Source organism: Sprattus sprattus (assembly GCF_963457725.1).
Source record: "Sprattus sprattus genome assembly, chromosome: 9".
In the NCBI taxonomy this organism is placed as follows: Eukaryota; Metazoa; Chordata; class Actinopteri; order Clupeiformes; family Clupeidae; genus Sprattus; species Sprattus sprattus.
Genome location: NC_137928.1, coordinates 25,978,664 through 25,995,847, shown reverse-complemented (window position 1 = coordinate 25,995,847; position 17,184 = coordinate 25,978,664). Strand labels below are relative to the sequence as shown.

The 17,184-nt window shown below is 45.2% G+C and overlaps 2 protein-coding genes across 2 annotated transcripts; both read right to left on the bottom strand.

Annotated features, from left to right (window-relative positions):
- Positions 1–255: 255 nt before the first annotated feature.
- On the bottom strand, positions 256–1,209 carry LOC308370400 (odorant receptor 131-2-like; the record flags this gene model as incomplete). The annotated part of the gene is made up of 1 exon (XM_080845052.1): positions 256–1,209. The coding sequence occupies one exon, from the start codon at positions 1,207–1,209 to the stop codon at positions 256–258; it is 954 nt and encodes a 317-aa protein (XP_080701178.1).
- Positions 1,210–12,421: 11,212 nt separating this feature from the next.
- Positions 12,422–13,378, bottom strand: LOC308370399 (odorant receptor 131-2-like; the record flags this gene model as incomplete). The annotated part of the gene is made up of 1 exon (XM_080845051.1): positions 12,422–13,378. The coding sequence occupies one exon, from the start codon at positions 13,376–13,378 to the stop codon at positions 12,422–12,424; it is 957 nt and encodes a 318-aa protein (XP_080701177.1).
- Positions 13,379–17,184: the final 3,806 nt, after the last annotated feature.

Here is a 17,184-nt window from a genome sequence, read left to right as displayed (position 1 = left end):
TCTGAAACATGGTACAGATTAAGCATGAACAATGAAGGGACAATTTAATAAGATTACATTTCCTTTAATGGATGTAATATTGATTTACTGATTTAATGGATGTAATCATTTGTATTTACTGGTAATCATTTATGAATGTTGGCTTGTATTGTGCATATCAATATTGAATTAGCACAACAAGTCATTCATTTGTTCAATTCATAAACTAAGAATTGTTTTACATCTGTATATGTGAATATTTAAAGTGTGGCACTGTCATTTGTCTGTGGAGATTGAATTAATTCCACACCTGGCGTTCTGCTTCATAGATGCATAAAACCGCTCGTCTCTAAAGCCATAGATAAGGGGGCTTGCTGCTCTGGAAAGCACAGAAAATGCCAGAAAATTGAAATAGCGCACAATGAGGTACACATCAATATCTCCCATTTCCAGGATTCTGGTCTCAACAAACGGGCAGATGGTCTCCAGCGTGCACAGGAAGAGCTGCAGGAGGTGAAGCAACAGAGTCCTCTGCCCCTTCGATGCAGCCTTCTTATCGTCACCTGAAGCCCTTTGTGCAATATGCATGATAGACCCATAGCAGAACAGGAGGATGACCAGAACAACAGCATAGTTCAGAATGTACAAGTTCCCCCGCAACGCCATGTGCCATTCTTGCAAAAACAAAATCTCATAATAGCAAAATGTCAGCTGGGAGAAATAACTCCCAGGAGCGTGGGAGAGGAAGATTAATAAGTCAACAAAGGTTTTGATGAAACTCAGGAGCCAGACGAAGGTAATGATGACCTTTGTCCGGCTCGGGGTAAAGACGTTAACGTGTCGTAGTGGCAAACAGATAGCCACATATCGCTCCAGGCACATAGCCACAATAATGGTGGGTGAGACGTGCGCCAGGCCGTCAATGAGGACACAGAGAGGAATACAGAAACCCACAGGCAGCAGAAGAAACACATGATAAGTGATCACCACAAAGTCAGTCAGCAGGAGAAAGGTGCCATCTGCAATCAGGGTCTGGGCGAACAGGACGTAGCGAGCCTCTCCCCTCAGAGTGGGTCGCCTCAGGAAGACATAGAACATGAAAAGGTCAATGAAGACAAAGGGCCACACTAAGATCTGAGCCACAGCGGTGGTCACATCCAGTCGCACTGGGTCGCTGCCTGTCAGAAGGGTATGACCGCTGATGTTAACACTGCTGCTGTTGCCATCCATAGTTTATCTGCTAGAAGAAATGAACAAAAAAGGAAACATTTTCAGTGATCTTTCAGTCATTACGGATGTTACAAGTAGATAACTAATATTTAAAAATCTAACAAAGGTAAGTGCAATGTTTGAAATAAACAGGTAATACAATAATACACAGGTGATGTAAACAGGAAATACAATATGTTAAATATCTGAAAAGACACATTGTAGAACATTGTCTACTTAACCACTATAGTCGTAACAATAACCGTAGATCACATGCTTCTCTGTGGGAATTTCCCTTTCGCTATTAATCTATCTCTGCCAACAACGTTTTACCAGCTTTGGTATGGCGTGTTTAATTCCCCTCATTTATACCTAAGGTAAAGGCTGACATTTTGCATATTAAATTGCATTAAACAACAGACGTAAGTATTCCCAGCGTGCTAAATCCTCAGCTCTCTTGAGATAAGCTCCTTGCCTTCACCTCAGTTATAGTAGACATGGCTACACATGCTAAACTAACTATGTTGCCACTAGGGGCACCATACTGGCAGAAAATGACATAAAGAGACTGATTAGGTGGACTATGCAGAGGCACAATGCAGTACTATGCCTAAATTCTAGGCTAATATTATTCTTGGTCTATTGTTAGCATATAGGCCTACAAAGACTACCAAATTGAGCATGAAATTATTGTGAGCTGCTTCCTAAGATAGTTGGACCAGCAGCTCAACAATAACAAAACATGTGTTTTCCACACCTAATGCTGGGTTGACTAAATGCAGTTGTATAGAAGCAAGACTTCTATTCATGATATTTTTGGAGGTATGCTTGTCAGCAGGAAAGCAATTTGTCCCTCCACAGCGACTCGGAGGTGGAGGTACTGTTGCATAATGTAGATGTGTCCATTCTATTTCACTACGGCTATATCCACGCGATTGAGTTTAGTGCTTATTTATTTATTCACTTACATTTGCAGTGTTCGTGTAGTGCTTTTATTTATTTTTTTATCTGGTGTTTTTGTGAGGAATTGCACATAAGAACACTCTGGGCGATTTACGACTGCTATTTCGCGTTCTGAAATTCTTCTGGAGTTCAGAACGAATCCCAGATGAGAAAACTTTCATGAATGCCAAAAAAAAAATATTGTAATTGGAGTTCAGAAGAACTTCCTTCTTAAATTCTTCTTTACTGCGTTCGTGTCACGGAACGGATCGACAAGGAGATGGGAATTCTTTGAGAAATATAGTTTATTGCAAATGGAACATCCACTAGACAGACCACAGGTTTTAGTTACGTAGGTAACCACGGTTCTATGAGTTCCGGATGACCGCCAGAGGCGGTGCTTTCAGCACTGAATTATACATTGCACGTTCGTGCAGGTCGAGTAATAATAACAACAAAGTCACATGTGACCTGGGTGACGTCGCCAATGTGCGCCAGCACAAAAGGCAGTTCCACCCAGGAAGCCACCTCTTGGCAATCTTCTCGTGCAAGAACTCTGAGTGACTGCCGAGGTCTGGCGGTCATCCGGAACTCATAGAACCGTGGTTACCTACGTAACCTTCGTTCTATTTCGTTCCTACTGACCGCCAGAGGCGGTGCTTTCAGCGCCGGATGACAATACAAACAAAGTCATGAGGAGTGCCTACCCGCTTTAAGAGTTGCTGTGAGTAGGGAGTATCGCTGCGGCGACCGGGTTATTGGACACCACGTTCACCCTGTAAAACCTAGTAAAGGTGCAGCCTGATGCCCAGGAGGCTGCCCTGCAGATGTCACTGAGGGGAACCCCCCTTAGAGATGCCCATGAAGTCGCCACACTCCTTGTGGAGTGGGCTCGGACATGACGAGGGGCTGGGAAGCCACTGTGCCTGTATGCATGCTAGATCGTCTCTGCGATCCACCTAGACAGTCTCTGCCGGGAGAGTGCATGACCTCGTCTTGGACCTGTGTGGCAGACGAACAGCGCGTCTGACTGGCGGCCCACTACAGTTCTCGTGATGTAAGTCCTCAGGGCGCGCACTGGACACAGCAGTTCAGCGCTCAGGCCTTGTCCTTCCTCCAGGGCGGACTCGAAAGCTGCCAGGCTGAGGGGCTGGTTGGCGAATGTGGAGGGAAGAGTCTTTGGGAGGAAGGAGGGGTTTGGCCACAAAGTGACTCCCCCGCCTTCGGGATGCCACTGCAGGCAATCTGCGCTTACTGATAAGGTGTGTAGTTCCCCTACACGCCTTGTCGATGTAAAAGCCAGTAGGAAAGCGGTCTTCATCGAAAGCCAGCTGAGCTCCGCCGTCTGCAAAGGCTCAAACGGGGCTCCACAGAGTGCTCGCAGCACCAGGGGGAGATCCCACTGGGGCACCCGCCTCCGCTGTGGGGGTCTCAATCGAAGAGCCCCCTTGAGGAACTGAGTCACCAGGGTATGAGACCCGACAGGCCCGCCTTCTATCCGAACGTGCTTTGCGGAGATGGCAGCAGCATAGACCTTGATGGTGGAGGGCGTGACTATAAAAGGAGTGACTATAAAAACTGTAGTACGGCTGGCAGGGGGCAGTGTGTTGACTCCTGTCCTTGCCCCTGGCACCATTCTGAGAAGATCTTCCACCTGTTCGCATAGAGGGCGTTGGTGGAGGGTGCCCGCGAGCTGTTAATGGTGTAGACCACCGCCTGCTCACAAAGTCCTAGAGCTGTAGCCGAGACGGATCTGGATGCCAGATCTGGCCGCCCAGCTGCGAGAGGAGGTCTGGGTACTGGGAGGCACTAGGGTCTCCCGTGCAACAGCTGAAGCAACCTGGGGAACCACTCTCCCCGGCCAACGGGGAGCAATCAATAGCAGCTCGTGCTCCTCTGTTTCCACCCTGTGCAGGGTGGGCCAGAATAGTGGCAGAGGAGGAAAAGCGTACAGCTGCAGTCTCAGCCATGTATGTGCCAGTGCGTCCTGGCATGGCGGACCTGGCTCCGAGAGGCTGAACCAGAGGGAACATTGTGTCGACTCCCGAGAGGCGAATAGGTCCACCTCTGCCCTGCCGTAACGATCCCATACGGCCTGTACCACCGCTGGATGGAGTCTCCATTCTCTTGGGTCGGAGTTCCCCCGGGACAGGAGATCTGCGGCTCTGTTGGACGTGCCGGGCAAGTACGTGGCCCTCAGGCTCAATAGGTGCTGATGTGTACCTTGCAGGAGCTGCCGGGCAATCCCCAAGCATTGCGGAGATCTGGTGCCCCCCTGGTGGTTGATGTTGTACACCGCCGACATATTGTCGGATCTTACCAGCACGTGCCTCCCTGCTAGCACCGGGAGGAAGTGTCTTAGAGCAAGCAGCACCGCCTGAAGCTCTAGCACATTTATGTGCTGGTGCCTCTGCTGAGGGTTCCTCTGACCGTCCGGCACTGCCACACGGCGCCCCATCCCACCTGAGAAGCGTCCGTGGCCACTACCTCCCTCCGGAAAAGAATAGCGCCCAATGGGACTCCCTGGGTCATGTACCTCCTCCTCCTCCAAGGACGGAGGAACCTCATGCAGCTGGTGGTAACCCTCACCAGTCTGTGTCTGTGCCGTACGGGATGTAGGCCCAGGGCGTTTAGCCAGATTTGAAACGGCCGTAGCGCCAGGAGGTCTAGTGGGATCAGGGATGCGGCTGCTGTAAGCATCCCAAGTAGGCTTTGGAAGGACCTCAGGGTCAGTGCCCTGTGTCTTCTGAAGCGTGATACAAGCTGCTGGATTCTCTCGACCCACTGTTGAGAGGGGACAGCACTCATCCCCAGTGAGTCGAGGGTCATGCTCAAGAACCCCGTCTGCTGACGGGGAACTAGGGAGCTCTTCTTGAGGTTCAGTCTGAGCCCTAGCCCCGTGACATGCGCCATCACCGCGGCAACATCGCTGCGGGCCTGTGCCTCTGACTGGGAGCAGATAAGCCAGTCGTCCAGGTACGGTAAAATTCGAATTCCCCTGGCCTGCAATGGAGCCAGCGCAGCTGCAACACACCTGGTGAACACACGGGGCGCCAGAGATATACCAAATGGCAGGACCCGAAATTGGTATGCCTGACCCTCGAAGGCGAACCTGAGGAATCGCCTGTGGTGTGGGCGATTGGGACGTGGAAATAAGCATCCTTCAGGTCGATGGTGGTGAACCAATCGCCTTCCCGGATGTGCAGGACCTCCCTGGTGCGCAGCATGTGGAACCTCAGTGTCTTGAGGTGAGTGTTCAAATGTCTGAGGTCTAGGAAGTAGTTTGAGTAGAATCCACCTTTGTGTGTCCTCTCGTCTAGCTGTTCGATGGCCCCTTTCTGTAGTAGAGCGACGATCTCCTGACGCAGGGCTAGGGCCTTCCCTGGGTTGTTGACGATGGTGGACTGGACCCCACGGAATGTTGGCGGTCGGCTCTGGAACTGGATCCTGTAACCCTGAGACAGGGTTGACAGCACCCAGGGGCCCGATGTCACCGCTTCCCAGCGCCTGAGCTGCTGGCTGGAGACCGCCGGAGTGCTGCTGTCACCACCTGCCCGCCCGCCCCCTCCGATTCCTATAGGGGTAGCGGGGTGCAGCCTGGGCACCCTGTGTAGGGTGACGTGTCTGGGTGGGGAGAGGTGGACGAGATCTGTCGGACTGCCGAAATCTCTCAGCCTGACGTGGCCGCAGCTGCCTGACTGGCCACTGTGCGGGTGCCTCCGCTCTTAGTTGTGGGGGCCCGCGCCTAGCCGGGTTCTCCCGACGAAGGCTCGCAAATTGCTGTCTAGCCTGCATGACCTGCACGCTGTGCTCCAGGGCCTGCTGTGCGGCCAGACCAAACAGCTCCCCAGGGACGATAGGGAGAGAAAGCAGTGCCCTCCTGCCTGGCTCGGTTAGCGGGGACTGGGCCACCCATATCTGGCGACGGGCCAGGTTCAGGTAGGTCATAAGCCTACCGAGCTCCCTCCACATGAAGGCAAAGGCCTGCAGCGAGGAGTCACCCAGACCCTGGAATGCAGATGCATCCTCTGTCGCCTGTAATGTCTGATTGAGAGCCAGCATTAAGTGGGACATCGAGTTCCCGATGCGTCCCATACGAGCTGCTACCTCAAAATGAGGTCGTCCGTCAACCAACATTGCGGGCGGGGGCAATGACACAGCCTCGTCCCCCAGTCCCATATCCCAGCTCTCTGACGCCCTAGTGGAGAGTGTGTCCTGGTCCTGGGCTCTTACTGGCGACAGTGCTGATGAAATAATAATACGGACACTACATCCAGAGAACCGGCTAGAAACACCGTTCCGGGTAACTTCCCCCTGTGGCGAGTGAGCGAGGCTACACTCAGTAAGGAATAAACCAGTTAGCTTACCCGCTTCAATGCACACAAAATCATCTTCGAGTGACGCAGTCTCTCAGAGGGTGAATAGTCACTGCTCCAGCCACAACGGTAACGAAACTACTCGCGTCTGATTCGAATTGCAAATTTCGACCTGTTCCCGCGAGAAGATGCAAGAGGTGTGTTCCTGGGTGGAACGGCCTTTTGCGCTGGCGCACATTGGCGACGTCACCCAGGTCACATGTGACTGTTGTTTTTATTACTCGACCTGCACAAACGTGCGATGTATAATTCAGTGCTGAAAGCACCGCATCTGGCGGTCAGTAGGAACGAAATAGAACAAACCACAATTCACACTCGGCAAGGCAATCAACCAATCTGTAAATAAGGCTATGAACAAAACTGTAACTGAGGCTATGAACAAAACTGTAACTAAGGCTATAAACAGAACAGAGGTAAAATCGAACTCGAACTATAACAATACTCATCCAATGATCAGGCAGGCAGGAACTTGAAAGTAATCCGTGTAGTGCGATACCAAACACACAGTAAAGGGAGTGCGAGGTATAAGTAGGCACAGTGACAGGTGTGGGTGATTAGTAAACAAGTGTGGGTGATTCGTAAACAGGTGAGTGTGAACGCGGTGCAGGTGAGCGGTGAGTGAGTGCTGATGGGGGGTTGGCCAGAGCGGAGCTCAGCCGGAACGTGAGTGTTCGAGAATGAGGCCCATTGTTATGACTCCATGCAGCATTTGCCTTGATACAATGTTATTGTTTTTGTAACCCTTTGGGGTGTAAGATAATAATTGTTAATGATAATGTTCATAAGTTGTATAAATAGAATTAAAAGCGTATTAACAACTAGTGTGGATCTTACAGTTGGTTCATATAGTGTGGATGCAATTTTAAAAAACAGAGTGGGTGTAATTTCAATGTTAAATTCATGGACTGTGTAATATATTTTGGTGAGCAAATACTAATGACAATGTTGTAAGAATACTTTGATTAGTCTAAAGAAAAAAAAGGGATTTGAATGTGTTTTACGTTATTTGTATATCACAGGCCAATCAGGTGAGGTTAAGGGGTTAGGCGGGAGTCAGGGGCGGAGTGGGACACAAAAATCCACTGGGCCAATTCTGACTGCACCGGCCCACAACGTGCCCAAAACTGGCCCAACCCATCCCCTCCACCTCCCATATATCAACCACAAACAAACGGGCGGCTTTTGATCATTATTGTCAGATTTAATGTTGATGTGTGGGTGACAGACATGTGTATTTGTATATGTACATTTATGGAAAAACGGAACAAATTGCGTCCCGTATTGACTCAAATGTTATGCTAATTCGCAACAATGTGTCCTGTCAACCCACTCGCATCACTAGTTGACGCCGGCTGGTTTTTTCGGAATAAATCCGTAATTCTTGACCATTTTGCACTCTCCTCCAGCATCCGCCTTTTCTTCATTCTGGCCTTTTCGGTCCCTCCTTTCTCCTTTCTCTTCTTTCCCTCTATCAGGTCCGCTTCACCTGCTCTCTCTCTCTGACAGCCGCTCATTAATCTCCCTACGTTCACTGGATAAAGGCATTTCCCATGAGGCTTTGCTCCGACTATTCTACATTAATTTATGAACAAAACAAAAAAATAAATTGCTGGCCAATTTATATTTTTGGTCATTTAAGTTATGTAAAGTCTGAATAAAAAGAATAGGATGCTAGGCAAAAATCAGTAGGCTGGATTAATGAGAGTGAGTTCGACACACACCATAAGTGAGATGTAGAGAGACAACAAGTGCTTAATATATATTGGTTGGACTACTTTTTTCATACTAGCGGAGAACTTTCATACTAGCGGATTTTCACGGGAACATGCCTTGGTATTATTAGTTTTAACTCAATGGACCGCTCATGAACTTCACACGGCTGCGCAGGGCAGTCTGCAGGCTGCTTCTCGTGAGCTCTTTGGCCTGCCGGCCGACCGGGAAATCTCCCGGTCGTCCCGATGGCCACTCCACCCCTGGCGGGAGTGAAGAAGAAGAGGAAGAGACTGGAGGAAGAGCGACGTAAACGCAGGGAAGGAGCTGCTGTAGTGAAAATGTGTAACTCGTGTATTTATATTAACTGTTGAGAGATATAATAATGTAAGTGCGCAACCAGTGAACTTCATACGTTTTATATCTGAGGGTAGGACTGTTTGGAACAATTTCTTCCTCAAGGAGTCGAACGTTCTGCCAGCCCGCAATGTTGATTAGCTGGAGCTAGTGAATGTGCATGAGATAGCTAGCTTTTCTGGGATGTTCGTGTACTTTTCTTGTTCAAATTTTAGACTTGTTCTAAAACAGACGTGGTTAGATGTAATTTCCATTTGTAAGACAAGTTACAAACGCATGAATGAGAACCAACACAAAGGAATTGATACTATACCGTTGGATAAAGCAAAGGTTGGTACGCCGAACTGGCTAAAGCGGTGTTGTCTTTTTTTAGCCTGGAATTTAGCTCGCTAAACCGCTTAGCGAGCGTCGCCGAACAGTACCCAGAACAGCCCCCTTTCAGTGCTCCTGAGCTCCTGCTGGGTCAAATAAGGCACTGCTGTCATTTTACAGATGGCTGGGAGGAGAAGGCCCTAACTGAATTTGACCTTGACACTTAGGTACTACAGAAGCAGTGTCTCTCACGCTCTCTCACTCAGGGCAGCCGTGGCCTACTGGTTAGGGTTCAGCCTGGAAACCGTAGGGTGGCCGGTTCGATCCCCGACCAGTAGGAACAATTTTGGCGGGGGAATTGGTAGACCACTGCTCTCCCATGCCCACATCCACGGCTGAAGTGCCCTTGAGCAAGGCATCAAACCCCGATCACTGCTCCCTGGGCGCCGCCAAAGGCAGCTCACTGCTCCAGGTTAGTGTGTAACTGCACTTCACTGTGTGTGTGTCACTTCCCTGAACGGGTTAAATGCAGAGGTGGATTTCAGAGTGTGTGTGTCTACACCATAGAGTAATTTTCACTTTACTTCACTCTGTCTCTGTGTGTGTGTGCAAGGCCTGCATATCTGTGGACACTCTAAATAAAGGGCCAAACAATTCACAGCACTTATTGGTAGGGATCCGGTTCCGGTTCTGAGTGGGTCGATTCCTTGGAATCGTTAGCCAAATCTCTTTTCGATTCCGCTATCGATCAAAATTAGTATTTTTTTTTTTTTTTCCCCGATTCCGCTATATACTGTATATACCTTAAAAAGTTATTCATTTTTAGATTTTTTTTTTTTAAATTCTGGTATCGATGTAGGTGCCATTTAGGTATGTCACGTGCATGCAGCTTTGTTTTGTTTTAGACTGCAGCCAACATGGCAGCTTTAAACGGCCTAGGCAAAGCCATTCAAAAGGGTGGTTATATTTCACGCTAAAAGATTACCACAGGGCCACGTGCAATGCTTGCAAAACATCTCCTTCGTCAAAGGGGGGAAAAACTACCATTACTCCAAAACATTTGTCCATACTGCATGCAGTACCTTTTCGAGCTCTATGGAGTGAAGATAACATTAATGAATCTCAACCAAGCAGCCGCGCGGCTAAGGTTAGCGCTTCATCTGTTATGGTAAACTCTTACAGTCTATTGTGTTAGTTAGGGTGACCTGACGTCCTCCTTTACCCAAACATTTCCTCTTTTAGAGACCCAAAAATGTCCGGGATTTTGCCAGATATTATTGTTCCTCTGGGTCTTTCAAAAACTAGTCATTATGTCCTTACAAGTTTGGGAAAGGGTATCTCCCTTTTTGCGCAAGGTTGACCGCCTTCCCAGTGTTCCCAGATGGGATAATTATCCTCCAAATATGATCATTTTGAGCCTCTGATAGATACGGCATTTCCAATCTGGCAACACTGAGTATCTTGCAGTCTCCACTAGTTGCATCGTTTACAATAGTACATGAAATATGTTTTAAAAAAAACAAAACTTTGTGGCTGAAAGGGGGCAGGGTCATCTGCATGTGAAAAAAGATGTCCAAGAACTTGCAGGAGAGGGGCGGGGTCCCGCAATGAAGTGTCCTCTTTTTTCACAAACTCAAATCTAGTGCCATTTGTTTCGTTGTGTTAACCAGTTTTCACTATTTGTTTATGTCAGTTTTATTTTTAGTTCAAGGTGAATACACTTTTTTTTTAAAAACAGCACTGTAATTGGCATGTTCAAATAGTATTTAGCACAGCGGTTCTCAAACTCTGGTATATCAAGGACCCCTAAACTGCCACAAATTAGACCAGGGAGGGATTATTTTCAAGGCTCCCCCATCTATTTTAGATTTTTGAGTTTAGATGATTTAGATTATTGCAAAAAATGTATGAAACCCATTACCAAATCAGTCATACATTCTGTTACTTATGGTTGGAATTCTAATCAAAACAAATATTTGTTTTCTTTGTTGGGACCCCCTGGCACCCAATGAAGGAAAAGGATCCCTAGGCTATGGGTCTCTGGACCCCACTTTGAGAGTTTATTGACCTATTCTTAGGTTTGTTTTTGGTTATTCAAAACATGTAAATGTATACACATACATACTGTATATGATGTGCATCATCTATTCATAGTATATTATATAAAAGGAAATTAATCTAAATAAACTCGTTCATAGTAATTTTTTTCCTTGCCCAATAAGAATCGATAAGGAATCGAATCGATAAGCAGGAATCGATAACGAACCGGAATTGTTAAAATCTTATCGATTCTCATCCCTACTTATTGGTAGCCTCTTCATCAGGTGTCAGCTATACCCTCAATGTACAATATGGATTGAGATCTCTGAAATGTAATACTTCTCATAAGCCAAATTTGGATTTTGCCATGATATGTACTTATTTATCAAATCTAAATAAAGAAGTAAACTGTCTGTGTATGTGTGTGTGTGAATCTGCCTAGGTAACACAAAGACACAGGTGTTAGTTAAAACATATCAGCTCATTAAGCTCCAATTAATTGGACGACAAGAACTGTTGTCATACCTTCTTTGCTTTGTTAGTGAAAGGCTGATAAATTATTCACAAGCCTAATAATTGCCGTCTTTGATATGTACTGTTTGTGTGTAATTAGTACCGTGCTTGTATTGTTTTTTTGGGGAATACTGAGAGGTGATTGCATCATCTTCCAAATGAACACAATGCTAAAGTCGTCTTTCCAAGGTAGTCTTTCCTGATATCCAGAATCCTCTGCAGGTCTCACTTAGGCCTCAGATTTGCCATGTAGTGAAATAAACCTTAAACTAAACTATGAACATGACTGAGTCCAGTGACTATCAATCAATCTTACCTTAAACACAAACATAAACATAAACATGCATGGTTTGGTTTTATTTCATATTTTTAAGTCAGGGCTTACTCTTTATTACACAAATTAAAGGCACCCAGTGCAACTTTCGAGGCTTAAAAATAAACATACCGACATTCAAGCAGCAAAGATGAGACATCGTTGTGTGGTGGGAACTGATAGAAAATCGATAACAACAACAATCGCCGCCATTTTCTTTATTTTTTTTAACCTGCAATAAATAAAGCAGGCTTCCAGTCAATGGAAAAATGGCTTCTCCCCACCAGCGATTGTTGTTGTTTACGATTTTCTATCAGTTCTCACCACACAACGACGTCTCATCTTTGCTGCTTGAATGTCGGTATGTAATGGTATGGAGTTATTGAAACTTACTACGTGTAAAAAAGACTAGAAATTGAATGTTTATTTTTCATTGAATGTTTACATAAAGTTGCACTGGGTACCTTTAACTAAGGACTCAAAAAAGTGGCTTAAAGGACAGTTAAACACAGAGGTAATTTGTTTATTACATAACCATAACTGAGTGAATAAATCTACCTTGTGCTATTTAGTTTTATGTAATGATCAAGTATAACAAATAGCATTTGCAAAGTAACTGGCTCGCTTGGTTGGCTCATTCAGATACATCACAATTTATTAAGCAGTGTGCTCATTTTTCTGGAGCAGCTTGATTCATGGTACACCTGGCATAATACCTAAATGCAGCATAAAACTTCTCGTCTCGGAGGCCATAGATGATGGGGCTCGCTGCCCTGGAGAGGATAGAAAAGACCAGGAAGTCAAAAGAGCGCACCACCACGTACACATGCAGATCACCAGTCAGCAGGATCTGGGCCTCGATGTAAGGGCAGATGGTCTCTAACGTGCACAAGAAGAGCTGCAGCAGGTGGAGAAGGAGGGTGCGCTGGCCCTTAGAGGCAGACTTCCTGTCGTCACCAGAGGCTCTGCGTGCCGCAACGATGACTGATGCGTAGCAGAAGAGCAGGATGACTAGAACGACCAAATAACTCAGTATATACAGATTCCCCCTCATCGCTATGTGCCAATCCTTCAGCAGCATGATCTCATAGTAACAGAAGGTCAGCTGAGAGAAGTAACTCTCGGAGACGTGGCTCAGGAAGATACTGAAGTCCACCAGAGGTTTCAAGAAGCTGATGAGCCAGACTATAGCAGTGAAGAGCTTTGTTCTGTGCGGGGAGAAGATGTCGACGTGGTGTAGAGGAAGGCAGACGGCTACATATCGCTCCAGGCACATGGCCACGATAATGGCGGGTGACAAATGACTGAGGCCTTCCATGACCATACACAGCGGCAGACATAAGACTAGCGGGAGGAGCAGTTTGCCCTGAATGGTCAGCACCACGAAGTTGGTGAACAGCAGAAAGAAGGCATCTGCCAGCAGTGTCTGGGAGAAGAGCAGGTAGCGTGGCTCCGACCTCAGGGCCTCTCGCTGCCGAAACACGAAGAACATGAAGAGGTTGATGCCGATGAAGGGCCAGACTAGAACCTGGACCAAAGTGGTGGTGATGGCGACTCGCAGAGAGTTCTGCATGGCTGTCAGACCCTGCCCACTGCTGTTCACAGCCTGGGAACTGTTCTCAGACATAGCTTATCTACCTGAGGGCAAAGACACATCAAAATGCACAGAAGATTCATGAGTGTGATTGATTCATTAATACCATGTAACAACATTACAAGTGCACAGAGGAAATCATTAAGTAAAAGTAAAAGTAGCTCTTGAAATTCAATTAAAGTTTTTTAAATAATTATCATAAACAAAACAAAAAACAGTGCTCAACATTTTTACTCATAAGTACGAAAAACTGTCAGTATCATTGTCATTACACTGTTTAACCAAAACATAACAAGCCATTGTAAATCTGATCAACAGAAAATAACGAGTGGATTTAGATCTTTTAGTTAACCCACTAAATAAGAAACCAGTAGAGAGATTCATAGAGAAATACCAAAGACAACAACTCTGTTCCAGCATCTAGATCCAAGTCACAGCTGTGTAAGGGATGTGTACATTCAAGCCATTGGTTATCTCTTGTAAGAACTGCTACACTTCAGGTGTAAAAGTACCAAAATGAACAGGGATACTTTGCTTATATAGCACCACAGGTCAGCCCTGTGACGTAGCAGGTGCCAGCTTGCGGCTACCTGGGGATAGTTATGCAGGTCATAATTTGGTAATGATATCCCATGTCCTCTGTTAACCGGCTCACCCAGGGATTCATTTTGTGTGGTTCCAGCATGAAACTGGTTTTCTATTGTATTGTGTTTTTGGTTTCTTAGTTATGTTGTAATTTGAGTAATCTGAGCTATATATCTGCACAGTTTATATTCATATTTATCCAAGTTTAACTGCATTGAACCAATAGACCCATTTAACCATTAGTAGTGGAGGAAATAACAGCAATATTTGGGGGAAATCGTTCAAATGGTGATACAAGCGTGACATTTGGTACAAATCATCTTTGAAGGTCACTCTTCGATTTAGGAATGGGTGCCACTCAAAAATCCAAGATGGCCACCATGGTTAGACTAATTTTGCATTTCAGCATAATCTTTGCCTATACTAGATTTCAATAATATCTGACTCCCATAGTATGTTTTTGAACATTTTCAGACAGGAGTTACCAGTTATAACCATCTGAAACATTTCTAAAACATGTCATAGGCTAACTGTGTTATAGGTCATGGGGAAAACTACATAAAGTTAAGGGTTAATAACAAGGATAGAGGTATTTGGGGGATATACAGTATAGGAGAACAGTAAAAATAGTAGCTATATTTGTGGCTAGTTACTTTTTTTTCTCCTTTTTTTGCACTGTGGCATGCAACATTTCAAACCCAAACCCCAATAGTCGCTAGATTTGTTCGCTAGTAGCTTTTTCTGACATAGAAAAAGACTAGAATGAACAAACTATTTGATTGGCTGTCTGGTACTGTATAAGGAGTAGCACTACCCTCTGTTCTCATTCCATATACAACAAAACTATAAGCTATGTGTAGAGGACACAAAATAGCACGTAGCTAGATTTGTCGCTATAGTGGCTTTTTTGCACTGTAGTATGTAACATTTCAAACCCAAACCTCAATAGTCGCTAGATTTGTTCGCTAGTCACTTTTTCAGACATAGCAAAAGACTAGAATGAACCAACGAGATTGTCTGTAAGGTACTTTATAAGGAGTAGCACTACCCTCTGTTCTCATTCCATATACAAACCAACCTTTAAGCTATGTGTAGAGGACAGTAAAAATATTACGTAGCTAGATTTGTCGCTATAGTATTTATTTTTTGCACTGTAGCATGTGACATTTCAAACCCAAATCTCAATAGTCGCTAGATTTGTTCGCTAGTCACTTTTTCTGACATAGCAAAAGACTAGAATGAACATATGAGATTGTCTGTAAGGTACTTTATAAGGAGTAGCACTACCCTCTGTTCTCATTCCATATACAAACCAACCTTTAAGCTATGTGTAGAGGACAGTAAAAATAGTACGTAGCTAGATTTGTCTCTAGTATTTTTTTTTTGCACTGTAGCATGTGACATTTCAAACCCAAACCTCAATAGTCGCTAGATTTGTTCGCTAGTCACTTTTTCTGACATAGAAAAAGACTAGAATGAACAAACTATTTGATTGGCTGTCTGGTACTATATAAGGTGTGGCACTACCCTCTGTTCTCATTCCATATACAAACCAACCTTTGAGCTATGCGTAGAGGAAAGTAAAAAATAATAGCTAGATTTGACGCTATAGTGACTTTTTTGCACTGTAGCATGTGACATTTCAAACCCAAACCTCAATAGTAGCTAGATTTGTTCGCTAGTTGCTTTTTCAGACATCGAGAAATACTAGAGTAAACAATCAATTTGATTGGCTGTCAGGTACTCTATAAGGAGTAGCACTACCCTCTGATCTCATTCAATATACAAACCAACCTTCAAGATATGTGTAGAGGATGTCTTTAGTTAAACTAAACTCAATCTCTGAGAGAGAATTTTCAGCAATAGCCATAGATCAGGCCCACGAGCAAAACAATTCAGTTATCAAGGGTGATGGTGGAGCTATTGGACTGACAGAGAATCCTGCTGCTCTCAGACGATGGATGGTTGCTGGGCCAGAAATAAGCCACATCATTGCTGAATATGAGGCTTCATCCATTAGAAAGGATGCAACAGCAGCCACCAAGCATCACGAGCAAGGTCTGAGTGCTCAAAAGTCTTTCTTTGGGAAACTGGATGCTCTTCACAGAGTTCTTCAGGCAGATGGCAATCCTTTCCTAGAGGACTCATCTGACCTAATGGTGTTGGACACAAAGGATATTGCTGACCCAGCCAATGCAGCAATGGTCATTGTTCACCACACAAATGGAAAGGAACAGTTCAAGACCTTTATGGAAGGACTGAAAAATCACAATGACAAGACCAGACAAGGCAGTGTGACTTGAAAGAATTCTTCATGCATGAAAACCAGTCAGCTCCTGCTTCCCTGAGTGATAATGGAATGCTTCACTCATCCCAGAAGTCAGAACTTCTGCACATACTGGAATCTGGAATCGCCAAGCCTGATGTAGCGCCACAGGCTGATGCTATCATTATTGACGGGTCAGCCTTCATCAATGCAAACCCTCCATGTGGATCTAAAACGTTTAGGGACTATGCTGCGGAAGACATCCTTCCTAAGGTACAGGCATATGTGACCAGCCATGGCTAAACCAGCCACAAGTCTCCCCAGAGACATTTTGAGTTATTCACAGATTCTGAAAGTGTAGGTTTAAAGCTATCCAATGATGTCTCACTCATGTAGATCTGCGCTGACATTCCCTGCCTCGTCTTTCGGGAAAAGCAAGGCCACTGTGTCAGGTCTGAGGGTCACCAGTGTCCACATTGGGGTTTCTTTAATGCCTCGTCTCAGCTGCTTAATTTGCCTCATAACACGTCCTATTACCTGTTAATAGTTATAAGACTAGATATTAGAGAATATAACCCATAAAATTATGTAAAAGTAGGCTTGAAGAGTACAATATGAAAGGAATAATTTCATTTAAATACACTTATTATACTGCATTCAACTGGTGAATGAGGAAATAATCATACTATTGCTATTGTACACTTGCAGTATTATAGACCTGTCAATCCAATTAATCTGGAAAAAGTACCCCATTTTAATTTCGACAGACAATTGTTTTGTAGCAATGAGCATTTTTAACCATAACATCACCCACAGGATTGGATGGAAATAAAAATTAATTGTGAACTTTTTTTACTCACTGCATATATCAATAGCTTTTCAAACAGCCACCTCCTGTTGTTGTCAGTTAGGTACGGGAGGTCCCATGCATAGGCCAAGTCCTGGACACTTTGTTTGTCCTTATCGGACAGTATGGATCTCCCCTACC